Genomic DNA, 20,635 nt, shown 5'->3' on the forward strand with positions numbered 1-20,635 from the left:
TGTGACAGAGCCAAGCTCCAGGACTGGGTCCTCAGGCCCAAGTACCCACAGCCTTCCCATGTCGTGTCATGTATGGTGAAGATTTCCCCCCATTTCTTCTGCAGTATTTTTGAAGTAGAATGAGACCCAGAGAACACTTATTCGCACTCTATTCATGTGATACTCCTTCCAGGGTGCTGTATTGCCCTTGGGGGCCTCTACTCAGGGGTTGGTGGGAGAACAGGTTCTCTCAGCCCTTGGTGTGTAAGAGGGTCTGACTCCTTGGCTCTCCTAGGTTCCCTCTCACTGCTTCATCTTCACCTGGGCTTTGAGCAGAGGTTTTCTAGAGGGCTCCTGTCTGGAGTGCAGTAATAGGTGATACACACAGTAGACACTACAGTATGGGTCCAGAGATAATCGCTTCTGGGCACCTGTCCATTTTGGTAGCTGACCCTAGAGATCTTCCTGGCATAGAGTGTCTCTTCCCCTTCCAGGAACTTTGGGGATGGCTGCTTTCAATAAAGGACAAGATTGGCTGAATTGTAATTTCCATAGGACCCTGGCTAGGTTGTCCTGAATCTTTGGTTGGGGACTATGTGAAGTCTTTTCTGTAAGAGGGGACATGCCACAGGTATATTTTGGGTTTCTGGGACAGGGTTAGGTGGGCATTCAGTCCTACCCTTTGCCTTTGTTGATCACTGACCCATCCCCACCTTGGTCTGGAGAGGCTAGGGTTCAAGAGAGGGTTCCCTTGCTCTCATCCATGGCTTCTCAGAAAGGCAAGCTTTCGTCTCTCCTCCTCCAGCCAGGACATTCTTACTTGTGCTCAATTCTAAGTCCCTGGGTCTCCAGGAAGTCAGGCCAGAGCCCACTCCCTGACCATAGGTTGGAAGTTCCGGATGGCTGAAGGCAAGTGAAGACTTTGGTCTTAACAGTGACACAGGTAGACCGTGGTGTTCCTCAGATGGAGCAGTTGTGAGGACCCCCTCATTTCCTGCTCACATTTCAAAAGTCTCAGGGCCACTTCTCCACACTCCTCTTTAGTCTGTGGTGATGGCTGCCCCAGCCCCGGTCTCAGCACCACCTGGTAGAACTCCTCTAGTGTATGCACATCAGCTGTGGTGATTTGAGAACGTGGGAGTCACAGAGGGCTTCTCTCACCCTCACTGTGGGACCATATGCCTGTGGTCCCTGCTGATCCAAGATGGCCTAGGTTGGTGATATCTTAGATAAGTCTGTCCCTGCTTTGTCCCTCTCCATGTCTACATGCTCATCTCCCCACCCTTCCTCTGGCAGCCCCATTCATGGGCCACGATGTGCTGCAGCTGATGTTCTCAGCTCACAGCAGGGCTCGGGACCAGAGTACACTCAGGCGTCTGGGGTCAGCGTTGAGGTGGCTTGGCAGGACTGCGTGGGAAGGAGGCTTGTGGAGTATCGGTTTCCAGTGTTTGGCTAGGGCTGCCTCCCATTCATTCTTGTTTCTCTAGAGGGAAGACGTGGTCTTGCAAAGCCACATGCAATCTTTGGATAACAACAGCAAGACATAAACAATATGGATAATCTCAATAGGAGTGCTCGGTCTCTGGTCCCTGCCAAGGGCCTTGAGCAGTGGTGGGAACACTGGAGGGAGGTGGCTGGGGGTACAGTTCCCTCCTCTAACACTGCTGTTCCTCCATCCCTCATTTGCCCGATTTCTTGTGAAGGGAGAGGCTCAGGATTGACCTCAGACACATCGGAGCCCCTGGGGACGTGTGCTGCCATCCCACACGGGGATTATGGGATGGAGCCTTGGTGTCAGGAGACTTGGATTTCATTCCTGGCTTTGCTACTAACTGGCTGTATGTCCATGTCCAAGCAGCGGAGTCTCCTGAGTTCTAGGTCTTCATTTGTTACTTGAGAAAGATACGTTAGCTATCTTTGGAGGCCTCTTTATCTCCAGAGTACTTTGGCCAAATCAGCGCATTCTTCTGAAATTCACCACATGCCCATCAGCTGGCTCTGCTTTGGATGCATCCTCTGCTGAGAATGTTGAATGGTACCATGGAAGTCTGATACTTGGCAAGTAAAGATACCAAAGACTTTTACATTTGATGTCCCTTTTATTTTCCAACGTATCCCTGATTGTTTTCCTTAATACTACAGTACCCTTTAATGCTATCAGGTAGAGAGGTTCCAGGTATTATGTGGTCCCAGCTCAGTTCAGATTGTGTTTTATGAGCACCAGATGAATGTGTGCAGATGGGTTAGGCCTCCAGGAAAGGAAGCAGTGGTCTGCAAATGCAGTGAGGGCTGGGGGCTCCTGTTAGGAATGGAGAGGTCCTCCTGCAAGGTCTTCATAAGTTTCCTGGTCAAGTGGAATCTTGAATAACTTGGGTTGTTAACATGAGAAAACAGTTCAGAAATGACAGTTAAGGGTAATTGAATTATTCTCTTAGAATAGAACCAGATTTAAATGTGGTTGGCCAAAGGTCACCAGTTACTTTCTGGGCTGTGGTAGCCAATTTTTAGAAATTAATCACAGGATGGGGCGCCTGGGTGGCTCAGTCAGTTAAGCCTCCGACTCTTGATTTCAGCTCAGTTCGTGATCTCATGGTTTGTGGGATCAAGCCCCGCATCAAGGCTCTGTGCATGGAGCACAGAGTCTGCTTGGGATTCTCTCTCTCGCAATCTCTCTCCCTGCCCCTCCCCTGTTGATTCTCTGTCTCTTTCTCTCTCAAAATAAATAGGTAAACTTCTTTAAAAAAATTAATCACAGATCTAAGCAGAACTAGGTATCTATGCATGTTGAAGTTACAGTAGATATTTATTTAGTGAGTGTTTACCATATGTCAGTACTGTGTTGGCTGCTTAGGACAAAGCAGTCAACAAGATAGACACATTCTTTGTTTTCATAGAGCTTAAGGTCTGTCAGGAAGGCAAGCATTAAACACCTACTCACCGTGATTGCAATGTCGGCCATTGCTATGAAGGACAAGGACAGGAGCCATGCAGGCAAGAGGGGGGACCAGGCATAATCCTGGGTTCAGAAAAGGTCTTCTGGAGGAAGGAATGTTTAGCTGAGAACCAGTTAGGAGTTGGCTAGGTCTGAGGGTGGGGAGGACTTTGCAGAGGAGGAAATAGCTTACAAGCAGGTTCTGAAGTGGGACACTGGCTAGAGCAGTTGGTGAACAGTGGGAAGGGCTATGTGGCTGGAGTCCAGGGAGAGGGCAGAGGTACTGTGTGCCTTAGAGAAGGTGCATTTGATTGGGCCTGCTGTCTAGGCAACTTTAGAGAAGAAGGGAGGAGGGAGAGGGTGGGAAACTGGCCGATTAAGCAAGGCACTGGTTAGAGATGGGGACCTGCTTCGCTTGGTGAACTCTGTGCTCCATTAATGTAGTTAGTGGTGACTAGGTCTAGGAAACCAAGTGACAGCACAACTTAAAAGAGACCTAGAAAACCAAAAGTCAGGTTATGACTGAAGAGTACAGGAGGCCCCCTTATCCATGGGGTTACCTTCCAAAGCCCCCAGTGGATGCCTGAAAGTATGGATGGTATTGAGCCCTACATATACTATTCATTTCCTTTGACCAGAGAAAGAGGGAGACACAGTCATCTTCACCCGGGAGCTGGACAGACAGAATTTGTAGGGTTTTATGAAAACAGAACCATAGTGAAAGGAGTGGCACAAGACATTGCAGCTGAGCTGGAGAGATTTTATGGCTCTGTTGTATATTTCACGTTTCTTGCCTCTGGGATAGTTGCGTCCCCAAGATGGATGTGCTTGTGCTTGCTCAGAGAAGTCTTTGGACACTGGTTCTTCTTTGTCTGATGACCAGAACCAAATTACATGTTGTAGATTGTTTTACGTGAACTTGAATTTTGGTTGCCTGATGTGATTTGGGAGTCCCTCTGGTCGCATTGATGATATGTTTATAAAATATCTTCCAGAGATGGGTTATATGCCATGGTAGGCAAGCTCTTATATACTGTTTATGTTGAATTTTGTGTTGATTTCAGAGAGTCATGTTTTCCGACATTGTCCTCAAAGTCTGGAGATGTGCTCTATTTTCAACCTGTGAATTCCTTTAGGACACATGGGACATTTTGAAAATCCTGTAGATAATTTTAAAAGTTCAAGGGCAGTAAACAAGGATTACTTAGTCACAATTTTAATGGAACAGGAACTGGTTTTCCCTGAGTTTTTCTATTGAGTGCAGAGATTCAGGGAGGATCTCCTATGTGTCCAGCCCTGTGGGAAGTGCTTGAGGAACACAAAAGAAGCATTAGATGCTGTCCCTGCAGTCAGAAAGCTGTCATTTCAGTTGGGTGGAGGGAATCACCATGGTCATGGCCCATAGATACGTCTCAGATGGCCTGTGTGCCAGGCCCTGGGGCAGGGACCTCACACACTGTCTTCAATCCTCACAACAGACCTGCAACATTTCTCATCCTTATTCAGATAAAGAAACTGAGGCTCCTTTGGTTCAGTGCCTTGTCCAACGTCCTCCAGCTATAAAATCCAGGATTCCAGTCTTAATCTGTTTTTATCTGAAGCCCAAGCTCTTTCCACTCCCTTGCTGTGCTTGAGAGAATTCAAATACGGGGAAGAATGGAAGTCAATTGAGCCTGGAGAAGAAGGGAACCATTTTTTTAATTTAAAGCTCAATCTATATTTATCTCCAATTTTAGATTCCTGGGTTAGTAAAGAGAGCTTCTGCATTTGGGGATGGTTCTGCTCAGGGATTTTCAAGTATGTGTTTTTCTTCAGGAGACATGGCCAGTCACATGAGCTAATGTTTCACATCAGCTCCCATGATTTTCTTTTCTTCTTCTTCTTTTTTTAATTAAAAAAATTTTTTTCTTAACATTTATTTTTGAGAGAGAGACCGAGTGTGAGTGGGGGAGGGGCAGAGAAAGAGGGAGACAGAATCCAAAGCAGGCTCCAGGCTCTGAGCTATCAGCACAGAGCCCGATGAGGGGCTTGAACTCACAAACCATGATGAGATCATGACCTGAGCCGAAGTCGGACCCTTAACTGACCTAGCCACCCAGGCACCCTGTGTGATTTTCTTTTTTAGGAGAGGGTAACAGTATTGCCTGGGTTGAAAGGGTCATGACTGGATGTTAGCACCACATGATTGCATACCAGCCTTTATCTTCATTTAAAACAAGTTCCAGTTGAGGAGAATGAAGTATGCTTTGCTGGAGGCAATGAGCAAACAGGTTGGGCTGCAATTAATAGATCCTCTAAAATCATAAGGGCTCAACAGTTTTATGTCTCACGTAAAAATCCCCGGGACAGCCAGGGAAGTTACAACACTCTGAGAGGTTAGGACTCGGCTTTTCTCTTGATACTTTGCTGTTTCTGGCCTTGACTTTGACCTCAAGGTCTGAGATGCTTGTCTCCATGTTCCAGGCAGCAGGTCAAGGGTAGGGAGGACAATGAACCTGCACACTGTCTTTGAAGAGGGTGGCCGGCAGCTGCTTCATGATTAGTATTATGGTTACATCTAACTGCAGGGGAGATACAGACTTGATTCTGGATGGCTATACACTTAGTTTTAAAGTGGATGAAGGAGATGATAATGGCTTTCAGGGGACAGCTAGCAGTCTGCCACCAAGGTCATGAGATTTGACCCTTGCTTTCTCATTCCTTCCTCAAACTTTGAACATCTGTAGCCACTTCAGTGCACACTTGAGCTACCAATTCTATGCAAACTTTCAAAAAAAGCATTCATCACCGGAGCGCCTGGGTGGCTCAATACGTTGAGCGTCCGACTCTTGATTTTGGCTCAGGTCATGATCCCAGGGTTGTGGGATCGAGCCCCACATTGGGCCCTGTGCTGAGTGTGGAGTCTGCTTAGGAGTCTCTCTCTCTGCTCCCTCTGTTTGCTTGCACTCTCTCTTTCTCTCTCTAAAAAAACAAAAAACAAAAAACCAAAAACAAAAAACCATTCATCGCAATTTAAAAATAAAGACAAAACATCATGTATTAAAATCAATAATAGTCATGATTTCATCTCAGTAAGAAGGATGGTACTGTTCACTGCCTTTCACCACAAACATCTTTTCTGGGGCCATGATGGAGAGCTGGGGGTGCAGGTCAGCTTCCCAGGTGGTTTCCTTTCTTACCCTTCATTTTCACTAAGTTAGAAAAGCTTAAATTACAGTTCAAAGTAGCAGCAAGTGATTGATAACTCTGTCTAGTACTCCTGGATAGTGTAACCACAGACAGACATGGAAATTGAGGAGATTTCTTGCTGAAAGCCACTGCCAGTGTTTGGTCAGAACTATGTCATCCATGGAAGCCGGAAGGTTGAGTGTTTATCTTAGGACTGCCTTGTATACTCCTTATCCATCCTTTGATTTGACTTTAGTCTGAAAAGTGTGTCTTTATGCTCTGCTACAGCTCTTGGAGGTGGCTGTTCACTTTGCCCAGTAGTGTGTTATGTCTGCCTCCATGGCCAAGAAAGTCATCAGGTAGGGCATAGACTGCTTTGATCCGAATACCTTTTTGTCACACTATCTGTGTAACTTTGGACAAATTATTTAAATTTTCCCTGTCTTGATTTCCTCAACTGTAAAAGAGAGACAGTGATAGTCCCTGCCTGACGGTGTGGCCGTACATCTTCTTTGTTCTAAAACACATGACTGTTTGGCTCTGTGCTGGCGCATGATATGCACTCAGTATATACGCATCATGGCCATGGCTCTTATTTTCAGGTGTTTGCAAACTCTGGATCCTCCAAGACTTTCATACCATGGTTCAGTCTTCATACAAAATCTTCATTTCTTCTTCCTTCTTCTCCTTTTTTAAATCATAAGCTTTCATCCTCGAAGTGGGGAGTAGGTTCTGGGTATGTGAATTACTGGATGTATTGTGCGCCCACATTTCAGAATCATAGAGATAGTCTTCACTTGCATTCTGAACACCATAAAGTGTCTCTTTATCTTCTCCATTGTCCTGTGAGCACCGTCAGTAGTCCATATACTTCAATGGGGAGAGCAGTCTTCTGGTTTGCTACCTGTTTCTCTGCCTAGCACACTGGAAAAGCCGATGGTAAGAGGCTGGATGTGAATGGCTTCCACTGTTATCTTCAGCACAAAACCAAGACCAGAGAATGGATTGATGAACACCAGCTGGTCTTTATGAATGAAGCTGGGGAATGATTTTCAAAGGGGACACCTTTTACGTGAGCGGGAATACCTTTGTCGCATGCAGAGTTGGTGTCTTCTCGGTACTGGTCTCCGTGCTTCCTGCTTCACAAAATACACCGTAATTCAGTAGAAGCCTCAGGGGGCCTGGGGGGGTCAAGAAGCTACAAGCACGTCTGTCTGTGGAGCACACTCACTAGGACCTGATTCCCACGCTGCCCCCTGACATCAGTAGCAGGCTGGCCGGCACACCAGCATCTTCCCACCACGGTGCACGGGTTTTAGGTGATCTCCGACAGTCATCCAATGAAGGCATGGTGCTGCCTGCTTGCTCTGCTTTCTCTGCAAACACCGCGTTTGTGATGAACTCTGCAGGTGGTTTTAGAAGCTTCTCACCAATAATGGGGCTTTTGCCCATTTTTCTGACTTGTTTTGGTTCCTTTCATTCTTTAGTGACAAAACTAATTGAATTAAGGTCAGAGGTAGTTGTTTTCTTTTTGTGTTTGTTTTGAAAAAAATTTGAGGTTTTATTTGAAGATGGGGAGAAACTGATGGCTTGACATCATAATTTGACCAAAAATTTTTTAATGTTTATTATTTATTATTGAGAGAGAGAGAGAGAGAAAGAGAGAAAGAGAGAGCTAGCAGGGGAGGGGCAGAACGAGAGAGAGAGAGAGAGAGAGAGAGAGAGAGAGAGAGAGAGAAGAAGAAGAAGAAGAAGGAGGGAGAGGGAGAGGGAGACGGAGAGACAGAATCCCAAGCAGGCTTCTTACTGTCAGCATAGAGCCTGATGCGGGGCTCAAACCCACAAACTGTGAGATCATGACCTGAGCTGGAGTCGGACGCTTTACCAACTGAGCCACCCAGGGACTCCCTGACCAGTTTTTATCACACATACTGTGGCCAGGGCCAAATGGATTACTAAATCAATATGACCTAAATTTCAGATGCTCATCACTGCATTTCCTTTCCTTTATATTTTTTGGGTGAAGTCTATGTACTCATGGAATTCCTTGTCCTGAGTCATAGATTCATATTCCACATTCACACTGGAGCCCTGTTCATGGTTTATGTTGATGATGTCATTTTACATTGTACTGTTTACATTATAATTATTGTTAAAATTTTTTTAATGTTTATTTATTTTTGAGAGAGAGAGAGAGAGAGAGAGAGAGAGAGAGAGAGAGAGAGAGCTGGGAAGGGGCAGAGAGAAAGGGAGACACAGAATCCGAAGCAGGCTCCAGGCTCTGAGCTGTCAGCACAGAGCCTGATGCGGGACTTGAACCCATGAACTGTGAGATCATGACCTAAGCCGAAGTCAGACGCTTAACCAACTGAGCCACCCAGGCGCCCCTGTTTACATTATTATTTGTATCCTTACTTTGGGGCTTAGGTGAGCCACTTTTGTCATTTGAGGCTATGACCGAGCATGATAGAGCACAAATATGTGAATGGGGTGAGTTGCAGGCTGTTCACTGAATGCTAGCAAAGGTAAACTCCCTACTTGTTATGAAGACTATAATAGGGTTTTTGCAAAAATCGTAATTGCTTATGTTTCAAATCTTGGGAACATACTTGTTTTAATTCTTCTTTTCTTCTGGAGCCACCAAGCCTCCAGGGACCACACTTTGGGAACATTACCCTGTGGTTTTTGATGAGGGCCCTTCTGGAACAGAGCTGGTGACTAGATAAGGGCAGGAGGGGACAGGACCCTGGTGTTTTGTTAAAGAGAACAAACACCAGAAACTGAAGAAATGCCAGGTCGGGGCTTCTAGTTTGGGAGAGCTAGGGAAACAGGAATTTAAGCTATGTCCTTCTAACTGTCTCCATTTCTTCTTCCTTTGTACCTTGCAGAGTAAAAGCCAGGGATCCATCTTTGTCCGGATACACGCCCCGTGGCAGGTGCTGGCCAGAGAGGCAGAGTTCTTGAAGATCAAAGTCCCCACCAAGAAAGTATGAGCATGTTTCTTCTGGGTTTGGGGGCCTCCGGAGGGTGGGCTGGCTGGCAATAGTGTGGGAACAAGTCCAGGGTTTGGGGGATGAGGGTTTGTGGAGTTGCAATTGCTCTTGCCTCCCCAGGGACCCTAAGTATGGGGCAGTGATGTGGGTGGGGTGGGAAAGCAAGTTGGGGTGCAGAGAGGGGCTGGGTTTGGGATGTCCCTTCACCTTGGAGCTCCCCCTGGGATGTGCTTCATGGGAAGCCAGGCATTGTTCTGGTCCAGATTCTTGGTTTCTCTGTTATACTTCCTCTCTCCCTCTTCTTGAGGTCCTGACACTCCCAGGCATTTTTTTTTTTTTTTTTTTTTTTTTTTTTTTTTTTTTTTTTTTTTTTAAGACCAGATGTAGCAATGAGAGCAGACAGCAAGCCATGCGGACTGGGTAGACAGCATGCAGGGAGAATAGCTCCGAACTTGCTGCAAAGATCCCTATTCTGGTTGTGGCTCTACCACTAAGTATTGTGTGGTGGCTTTTGCTGGTCTCCTCTGTAAAATAGAAGGTTCTTAATCAGGAGAGTTGATTAAAAGAAAACCATCTGAGGAATGTTTTTGGAATATCATGCCAGCCTCCCAACTCTGGGATGTTGATTCAGGTTGTTGGTATGGAATGAGGTTTTGGCACCAATATTGTGAAGAAAAAAATCCTCAGGAGGTTCTGATGTGTATTTGGGTTGAGAACCACACAGTTCAGATGAGTTTTGAGGTTCCTTTCAGTTAGTATAGTTTATGTATAATTTCAAAATTCCCCCAGGGAATTCCTAGGTGAACGTCTCCATGTATAACAAAATCCAGTGAACATTTCCAAAGAGAAAGGAAAAGTGTCCACAGATTTACTATTCTTTTTTTTGTTGTTGTTGTTGTTAGGCATTTTAGGAGAAAACAGTGGCTGTTGACTTTGGCCACTTGTGATGTTTCTCTAGGAAGGGTTCTGGGGCACATGCTACTCTAGTCTAATGAGTGATTTATAGATGATATCTCTCTTTCTCTTTCTCGGTTTCTTTGTCTCTGTCTCCCTGTCTCTCTCTCTCTCTCTCTCTCTCTCTCACACACACACACACACACACACACACACACACACACACACACACAAAGTATTTCATAAGTGGTGACCTAACTTTGCAGAGATCATTTTCCTCATTCTGACCACCATCACCAGAATTTCTACCCCCATCAGGAACAGAACTCCATGTCTGTTGCTTTCTGCACTGCCACTGTTACCACCTGCCTTATCACCGTCTTCACTCTCATCACTATCCTCAGAGTCAGCAGCACCATTTTGATCAACGTCATTGTCTATGCTTATACCGTCTTCCCTACCAATAGATCGACCGTCCCCATCAAAATTCACTCACCAAATACCAACATGTTTGCTACCCTCATGAATCCCCTACTCAAGAGGGTAAAGTCTGTGGGTTCTGTTTTTATAGGTTTATTAAGACAGACGATACCTTCGTGGCAGGTGGACACATGACAAACAATGAACAAACAGACGTGAATATCAGCTACAGATATTCTGCCAAAAGAAGTAAATGTTTTGGGGTCACCTGCCTGAGTGTCTTGTTTTCACAAGGACCATACCAGGGCCTTTGTCCCTTCATTTGCACTGCTGCATTGTCTCCTAGTTTTGGACCTCTTGCTCCTAATCCCATTGTCCTCGAACGCAGGCGCCATCTTTATTGTGGACCTCCACTCCTCCTCCATAGATGATTAGAGGATTTCCTGGTTTGCTGGCAACATGCCTCAAGTATCAGTCTTGGATGGAGGCTTCTGCTTCCCTCTGGTGGTGTCACGACCTGGCTAACCGTTTCACTTCTCTTTCTTCTGGCTTCTAACTTTCTCTCTGCTGGCTGATCCTTGGAAAGAAGGTGAGCAAAACTCCAAAGCCCATGCTATGGCTTCTATCTCCCAGGATGCTCCTAATAGCAGGGAAGCCAGAGACACAGAAGAAGTGTGTATCCTTCTTCTTTCCCCTTTTTGTCTCTTCTTTGCTCTCCTTGCCATCCTTCTTCCCTCTCCCTTGTACCTCTCTCTCCTGGTGCCTTTTCCTTGCCTTCCTCTCTCCTGGTGCCTTTTCCTTGCCTCCCTCTCTGTTCTTGGGACATCCTACCATACCTCTCGTTTCTCTACCACCTTCCTCTCCTCCTCATTCCCAGACTCAGCCCCCAAGTAATGCCTGCCCCTGGTCTCTGCTTGTCCTTGCATAGGCTCATACCTTTGAGAGTATAGATCTGCTTAAATGACCTATTTTCCTGCAGAGTCATGTGTCCCCATACGCTTAGCCTGTTGGAACTACCATCTATAGTTTGGGTAGTACCTGCACTTGAATTTGTAGTTGGAATGATTAGGGCAAGGACATATTACAGTGCAGCCATCTCTGAGTTTCCCTCCTTCTTTGTCTTTTTTTTTTTTTTTTTTTTGCATTTTAAAAGAAATCAAATATATTTGACATAACCTTGTGTAAATATAAGGCATACAACATGTAAATTGGACACATTTATATACTGTAATATGATTGCCATTGTAGAGGTAATTAGCACCTGTATCACTGTTACATAATTATTCTTTCTTTTTGGCAGTTGGAATAATTAAGTTCTAGTCTCTGGTTGTAGTACAACGTTGTTGTCTATATTCACTCTACTGTGCCTTAAATCTCTATAGCTTATTTATTACTTGTTACTGGTTTGTACCCTTTAAACAGCAGCTGTTTTATCCCCCCACCCCATTCCCTGGCAACCACCATTTTACTCTCTGTTTTTATAGGTTTGGCTTCTTAGATTCCACATATAAGTGATATTACATAGTACAGTTTTTTTTCCCTCTGCTTTCATTGCACTTAGCATGGTGTGCTCAAGGTTCATCTATGTTGCAAATGGCAGGAATTCTTTTTTTCTCATGGCTGAGTAAGATTCCACTGTGTACACATACTACATCTTCTGTATCCATTCATTGATTGATGCACAGTCAGGCTGTCCCCACCCCCTTCCTTTTCCTTTTAGAGGCTGAGGATGGTAGACACTGTGGTAGGGTCTAGAAGACCAGACTTCTAGCCTTGGTTCCATGTTTATTTGCAGTGTGATCTGGGGATGTCACTTCGTCTTCCAGAGCCCCAGTTTCCTCATCTATGATATAGGCTATAATAGTACATGCCCTATTTTTTCTTAAAAGGGTGTTGTAAGACTAACTCCTAACTGGTGCTATGGAAGTGTAGGAGTTTATCATTGTGTCTGTGTGCTCAAATATTTTTATGTGCATTCTCGATTCCTAGCCCTTCCCCGACCCAGCCAGCTTCACTGCGGCCAACACTGATGGAAGACCCACTGTAGGGGGTCTTTGGAGAGACACTGAAGGGCACAGAAATAATCCATGCTCTCAGAGAGTTTACAAAGGGCTCATCAGGAATAAACATACGCAGACATCAAAGCATGAGTAAAACACTATCTCAAATGGCAACTCATTAGCACAGCACAGATCTATATGTAAATACGATGGGGCAAGGAGTCTGGGGAGAGCAAAGCCAGGTGGTGGCTCCTGGAAGGCTGCAGATATAACAGAAGGAACTTCTCCCCAAAGTTTCTGGGTCCCATACTTGACACAGGTGGACTGTGTGTCATCCTTCTGTGGGTCCAGCCACATGGCCCTGATCTTCTTTGTAGTCATAGGATGCAGTGGCTGACCTCACAGGGGATGTCATAAGCAGGAGAGGAGGCATAACTTGGTAGGCAGGGTAGGATGCATGTTTTTCAAAATCAGTCTGACAGAACCTGATCACAGGGGTGGAGGTGGGGGCTATACCCAGAGGCATGGACAGGGAGGATGAGGCAGGGAAATCTGTGCAAGGTTAGCATGGGGGCCACTGGCGTTTTCCTCCTGTTTTAGTGGGTTTGGGAAGTGACTACGATGAGAATAAACTACGTTTGCAGAGAGCCACATCCTGGTGGTGGGGGGAACGTGGAGGAAGGCTGAGGCACAGTGTGGGATCAGTTGAGCATCCTCCGGGCCGGTGGAGGTTTGTATCATAACTCAGCAGGGTCTGGAGAGACCAGGAAGATGGGGAGGAAATCGCGAAATCAAGATCTCTAAACCTGGACAAATCCATAGTAACGCGTCTAGGGACTCAGAGTCCTGAACACAGATATTAACCAGGAGGGGGATCTTGGAAGGAAACATTTGTTTTCCAAGAACAACAACAGAAGAGCCAGCATTTTGTGAGGGACACTCAACCTCCGTGCACAGGAAGGGGGTGGGGAGGCCTGGCCTTTGGCCCCGGGGCAGCCTGGGAAGGTTTGAAACGGGTGCCTTTCTCACCTCTGCTCATTACCAAAATGGGCCTTCTAGATTGCGCTCAACATTTATGTTTCTCCCTCATTCGCCTTTTGTCCATATAAACGAACATTCCCCCCTCTTTTACCCCTTACGTTCACTGACTCTCCAAGTGCTTCCTGCAACAGAGACAAGGGTTGAAACAGACAAGGGGGAGTTAACAGAGTCCATTCTTGTCCATGAGGTCATATTAATCTAGTCAGAATCCACCAAATTTGGAAGAAGTGATATGCCTGGGGTGGGTGAAAATCACTTTTGTCCAGTCTGTCAAAATTTATGTAGCTGTTTTCGAGTAGAGAGACTGATATTGCAGGGGCTACTTTTGCTGTTCCCTGAAGCCTATGAGGACTTTAGCTTATGAGTCCTTCGCAGGCAAGGAGATGCTGTTAACTTCCAGCAAGTTGTATCTTTTTAGGAAAGCAGGCTTAGAGCAAGCCTCATCTCCAAAACAGGAGTAATAAATGTCGTGGCAGGTTGTTGAAAGGAGTGGTGATGATATCGGATGTCTAGCATAGAGGCACACACAACACATGATAGCGGGTACTTTTACTGTTGTCGTTGTTGTTCACACGTGATGTGAATAGGGCGGCACAGTCGGCAATGAATCGGCCGACTCTTTCCTGCTGTTTCCCTTCACAGCCAGCATCTGCAGCGTTGGGGGAAACTGGACCTAGTTCCTTAAACCTGCGACGGCAGCCAGAAGCCCAGACATAGAGTCTGGGGAGAGGCGGGAACAGATGGCCTTTGCACTGTGTGCTGGGGGATTTCTGTTTCCTAGAGCATGGCTCCTTGGGGTGTCCCTAAACATAATGGTTGCATGTGTGAGACCTGTGGTGCAGTCCCTGGGAGAGTCAGCAGGAAGACTGCTCAGCCCCGCAGTGCAGGAGGGAGGTCTTGAAGGCGCCCATTTCCAGGGATAGACAGCAGATGTGGCAAAAGGAGACTTGAGTTTCACTATTGGCTCTGCCCCCCTGAACCTGGGGTTGATTCATATCTTACCCTATTTTGCAAAACAGGATTTGTGATGGGTTACAAGCAAAATCATAAATACAAAGGGATCATTTTTTAACAAACGGTAAATAGAAAAGAACCCTGTGATTGGGGGACAGTAAGGAAGTGCAGGGGAAATGATGACAGTAGAAATGAAAAAAATAAGAGTGATTAATGCAAGTGTGACAGATTTCCCTTTGAGCTTCCTGGTAGCCAAGGAAGGAAGGACTGTGGTTCATGTAATCCATGGAAATGAGCATCTGTTTTGTCAGAGGACCCAAACTTTTTCCTGTGGTTAAAGTATAATTGCAATGTAAAGGACAGAAACAATATAAGGGATGTATTTTTAGTAATGAGTTCATATAAAGTGCTGGAATGTTCTTTGCATAGAAATCTTTTAACTGCTTTTGGATAAAAGCTGAGGTTGCCATGTTAAACTGCAGTGCAAGGTGGATTGTAGTACCAAGTAATGTGTGGAAATTTCTGGTGAGTCAATGATCCAAAGAGAAAAGGGCAGAAATAGCATTCATCTTTTAAGTCTCTCCATGGAATCCTTGGTTTGAGATCTCTTTTATCTACCAAACTGCATTTATTAAAGAATAGTTCATCATTTGATTTTCATTAACTGAAAAAATATATAAATGCCATTAAGAAATTGGTGTTACCACACTGAACTATTAGAATTTCATCTTAAAAGCAAAGAAACTTGGCATTTTGGTTAGCCTCAATGGCCCCTTAGAGGAAGATATTAATTCCATTAAGCCTTATAAATTATTAGAAGTTGTTCTCGGATACCTGCTACTGCCTCTCTAGAGATTCTGATTTGGTAACTGTGGTTTTGCAAAAGCTCCACAGGAAGACTCTCCCTCTGGCTTATGGTGTCCAGCCAGCTTCAGGTACTCTGCCCAGTCAGGACCACAGCACTTCTTGCTTCTTAGTTATCTAGAGGTGAGGCTTATATTAATCAGGTTCCTCCAGAGAAATAGAACCAATAAGACGTGTGTGTGTGTGTGTGTGTGTGTGTGTGTGTGTGTGTGCGCGTGTGTTATATTTATTATGAGGAATTGTTCCAAGTGATTATGGTAAGCTGATTATGGTACCCAAGAGAGCTAATGGTATAAGTTCCAGTCCAAATGCCCATCAGGTTGGAGACCCAACAAGAGCCCATTTCAGTTCCAGTCTGAGGGCAGGAAAAAAAAAAAAAAATCAATGTCCCAGCTCAAACAAGCAGGCAGGAGAAGTTCCCTCTTCGTCAACCTTTTTGTTCTATTGAGGCCTTCAACTGATTGGATGGAGGGCCACCACATTAGGGGGGCAAACTGCTTTACTCAGTGTATCCATTCAAATTGTTAATCTCATCCAAAAACCACCCTCCAAACACACTCAGAATAATGCTGGCCGAATATCTGGGCACCCCGTGGCCAGTCAAGTTGACACATACAATTAGCCATCACAAGTGCTTGTGCTTTTTTTAAGGTCCATAATCCTTTTTTTGTAGTGGTATGAATAGTGTGTCCAAAAATAGGTATCCAAGCCCTAACTGTGGAACTTATGAATGCGATCTTATTTGGAAAAAGGGTCTTTGCAGATAGAATTAGGTAAGGATCTCAAGATAAGATCATCCTGGATGTTGGGTGGGCCCAAATCCAATTATTGGCTGAAAGATAATTGAGATCCACAGACACACAGGGAAGAAGACCAGGTGAAGACAAAGGCTGTGAATGGAGGAATGCAGCTCCAAGCCAAGGTGAATGCTTGGGGCCCTCAGAACCTAAGGAAGGTTTTCCCCTTAGAGCCTTCAGAGGGGGTGGAGGCCTGTTGGCAGCCCAATTCCAGACTTGTGGCTTTCACATCTGTGAGAGCATACATTTCTGCTGTTTCAGGCCACCCACTTTGTGGTAGTTTGTTATGAAAGCCCTGGGGAATGAGTATACTCTTCCTCTGGGCAGGAAGCAACAAGCCAATGATCCAAGACCTGGGTCTCAGGTAGGCTTGTGGGTTTGCTCTGTATCCCAGGAATCCATTTGGCATTTTCTAAGGTTGCTTGAAGTAGCCTTGTTCATTCCTTGATGCTGGGCTGTGGACTCCTCTGGAGGAGCCTTTGTGCAAGCATCCTCCTTCATGACCTCACCATGTCTGTGTCTGTTTCACGTTCTGCTTTTGCTTTAATGAAATCCGAAGAGACTGGAAGGGGCTCATCTTAGCACGCATGGTGGAAGGAGACCCAGTGTGGCTAAGAGCTGCTTTTCAATTCAGCAATTATTTCCCCACTTATACTTCTGATCCCAAAGATAATTGTTGGTTTGATTAGGTGAAAGCTTCTTTCTGCCTTGATAAGGGGTAAATAAGGATAAAGTCTGTTAGCGTGTTTTAAAGGTTGCCCATATTTCATAATTCTTATGGTTGGCTTTGAGGAGAAAGGTAGTCAAACCACTCTCAATGATATCACTCAAAATATCTGAAAATAAAAGAACTTATAACCAGAGATATAAGTTGATAAATAATTAAATTGAGTTTTAAATGTAGCTAATGCTTCTTATGCGCTGTGTTCTTTGATAAGAGCATTACATGCTTTTTGTTTTTATCCTCACAACAATATGTGGTAAGACTAGCTTTAGCTCCATTTTAAAGGTGAGGAAACAGGTTCAGAGAGGTTAATAAGCTTCCCTAAGGTCACCTGGCATGAAGGGGTTAGACTCATTTCTTTCTGACTGCAAAGCTGTGCTCCTACTTCACTTTACTGAAACGTCCAAATTGAAGCTTGGGCTAGCATGGTCTAGAACATCATTTCTCAGAGCCTATACTCTAGAACCAGTGGTCTTTTGTTTTTTTTAAAAAAATCATGGTCTGGGGTGCCTGGGTGGTTCAGTTGGTTGAGCATCTGACTCTTGATTTTGGCTCAGGTCATGATCCCAGGGTCATGGGATTGAGCCTTGCATCAGTCTCTGTGCTGAGTGTGAAGCCTGCTTAAGACTTTCTCTCTCTCTCCCTACCCCTCTCACTTGTTCTCTGTCTCTCAAATCAAAAAATAATAAAAATAAAAATAATTCATGGTCTAACAGACTTTAGAAACACTAATTATTAAGTTTTTCTGACCAATTAAAAGTTCTAAGAAGACTCTTAGTCTAAGAGGTTCCACTTTAACTCTTTTCCTCTGAACACTCATAGGTTATTCATAGGTATGTTCCTAGGAATCCTGGGGAACCAGTGATCTGCAGAACATACCCTGGGAAACTCCATCTCAGATTACATACCTCTGGGCTGGGACAGGTAACACATCAGAAGTTTTCTCTTGTCATTGCCTGGGACTGGAACAGTGAGTTACTTAGCAGTCCTGGATGATAGCTTTCTCATCTGTAAAGTATGGAGGTTGGACCCTAACTTCTCTGTCATAGCTTTAAAATGTTGGGATCCACACATCAGCCAAGTGACAGTTAATGAATTTGTTCATTCTTTCCCCATTGTTGATGTTAGCTGAGGGACTCCTGTGGGGTCATTCACACTCTGTGTCCAAATATCTCAGAGTAAAATTGTCCCACATCTGTCACTTCTTCAAGCTGTGTGCTGAATGAGGTAGTACACTTAGCATGTGGATCCCTACTCTGTATCTGGGGCTGCCCTTTGTCCTCGAGCCTGGTAATGTCACTGGGTTTTCTCTGAGTTCTCTTGCCCATGTCTCTCTGTGGAGCCTACATTGAGCTCCCTGATTTAGACTCTTGTCAAGAGGAGAGTACTTTACTCTCTCTTCCAGGGCCTGGAAACTTTTCACATGCTTTAAATATTTGCCTCTGGTCCTAGAATGATCTCCTCATCTTCTCTAAATACACAATAAACAATAAAGAAACACATTCTTTGCATCCCAGCCCAAATCTCACTTCCCTCATATACCCTCCTTTATTCCTTAAGTGGATTCTTAGTCACCCTATAGTCAGGATTTTTCTCATTTGTTAGTTTTTCCTTTATTTCTTAGGGTGCCTTACTCTTGTGTCTCCCAAGGTGCCACATCCCCACTCCCCCTCTGAGAACTATAGTTTGTGTTTCCTGTGTATTCCCTGCAAACTCTAGTTTCGTGTTACATAAATAATAGATGCTCAGTAAATACCAGATTGATTGGCTGATTGATGCCAGATTATCCTTGCTCCCCCAGCCCCAGGGTCTTCTCGCAGCTGTGATCTACAATGTAATAGCAGGACTTTTAGCTCACAGCTGTGTATAGTTCATGTGATCTTCCAGAACATTCTTTTCCCTCCTCATTCAGACCAACTCCATCCTTCATCAGGTGGTGAGCTAATTACTCTTTGGGGCTATTTTGATAGTTTAGTGAATCCTCTCTGGTGACCAGAAAGTAAAAAGCAGGAAAAACCCAATGAGCTTTGCTGAGGATGGAGAACTTGTAGATTCCTGGTCACAGGGAGAAGGGTCACTGTCTACTCAGCCTTCAAGATGCCTTTCAGGGCAGATTTCTTTTTATTATTATCAGCAGTAATTTTTAAATGAACCAGAACTGTTGGTGTTTACATAGGGTTGGCTGTAGGTGAGGCCTTGTCGCATGCTGCCATTTTCTGGTACCAGACATTTGTTTTTAATGGAGGTACAGCTGAAAGGGTAGGGTTTATATTTGATATCTTTATGGGCTTTTCGGTGCATGCTCTTTGATTGGTATTTAAATAGGCTGGAAAGAGTGCAGCTTTTTATTCCTTTGGCTTTTTATTCCTTTTTGTTTTAGGTAATGCTTCTCATTTTCAAAAATAGAAATAAAATAATTGATGCCACCTAAGTGCTGTGGTTTGAGTGAGGAACCTGAGATGGCATATGGCCATGTTCTAGACATGCATATGGGCCTGGTGAGACCATATGGACCTGGCAGACCTAGTGTTGGTCTGTTAGTGGATAAGTCTGACTCAGGGCTCAAAAACGGTGAAGAATATATGAAAATGTTATGGGAAGTGTTTTTGAATTGTTGTAGTAAGTTATTTTAAGACTCATGGTTAAAAAAATGGAAATGGGGCGCCTGGGTGGCTCAGTCGGTTAAGCATCCGACTTCGGCTCAGGTCATGATCTCGCGGTCCGTGAATTCGAGCCCCGCATCGGGCTCTGTGCTGACAGCTCAGAGCCTGGAGCCTGTTTTAGATTCTGTGTCTCCCTCTCTCTCTGACTCTCCCCTGTTCATGCTCTCTCTCTGTCTCAAAAATAAATAAATGTTAAAAAAAAATGGAAATAGAAGTGATGGCTTTCTTTTGTTAAAGCCTAGAGTCATGTCTCTCTGAACTGGGGTAACATGTGCCATTCGGGGGTTGGCTGGGACCTGGTGCTGGAGGGCAGTGGATAGGTTGACCATTGAATGTATCACCCAAAGTGGGGCTCTTTGAGGGTGGAATAGCTCCCAGTGATTATGCCAGGACTGTCCTGAGTAACTGGGATATGTGGGTGCTCTTCCAGCTTGGCCATGGCTGCTCCTGAGGGTGTATGGGAAAGAGTGAGCAGAAGGGGAGAGGTGGAGAAGCAGGCAGAGGCAGTCAGCTTCTGGCACCTGGGGCTCATGGGTGGAGCTCTTCTTACCCAGTAAGAACTGGAGTCAGTGACATGTTGGCTCATAACACCTGTCGAGATCTGATTGTTACTTTTTCAGGAATTTTGCAAGGTAGTGGTTAAACTATTGGTAGCTTGAAAATGGCCATGGTGGGCACTGTTTATACCATAGAAATCCACAAATGTTATAAATCAACAGCCTCTCCACTAGTTGGTAAACATTTACCAGCAGTGCGCCAACAAAAGCCCAAGGATGTACACTTGAGTATAAAGGCAGAGTGGCTGTGTGCCATGGCTGGGGCAGGGTCCAACCTGAGGGTGTTTTGTGGTTCCTGCAGTAGGCATTAAAGCGCCATTGATCAGAGAGGGGCCAGGAATGATAATGTCTATGTCAGGGACTCTGAATGGATGCCACATCTGCTGCCTCTGATACAGAAATTTATTTCCTACATCTTCCTACTTGCTGGCTCTGCTCCAGCCTCACTGGCCTCCTTGTTCTTCCTCCAGAATGCCAAGCCTTTTTCTATCTCAAGGACTCTCTGATTGCTCTTCCCTCTGCCTGGAAGACCTCTATCTACCCACAGAATTCACTCCCTCACTTCACTGGGATTTCTGTTCATATGTCCCCTCCTCGGGCAGTCCTCCCTGTCCACCCTCCGTGAGGCATGCTCCCGGCAACTCTCTAT

At 45.1% G+C, this 20,635-nt stretch overlaps 1 protein-coding gene across 1 annotated transcript in view; it reads left to right on the plus strand.

Moving 5' to 3' along the window:
• Positions 1–20,635, plus strand: part of ANO2 (anoctamin 2) — a 341,667-nt gene that overhangs the window by 73,614 nt on the left and 247,418 nt on the right. Inside the window, exon 4 of the mRNA XM_058743946.1 lies at positions 8,968–9,066. Coding sequence (XP_058599929.1) covers positions 8,968–9,066 — 99 coding nt within the window. The remainder of the gene's footprint in view (positions 1–8,967; positions 9,067–20,635) is intronic.

This window comes from Neofelis nebulosa, chromosome 8 (genome assembly GCF_028018385.1).
Source record: "Neofelis nebulosa isolate mNeoNeb1 chromosome 8, mNeoNeb1.pri, whole genome shotgun sequence".
NCBI classification, from domain to species: Eukaryota; Metazoa; Chordata; class Mammalia; order Carnivora; family Felidae; genus Neofelis; species Neofelis nebulosa.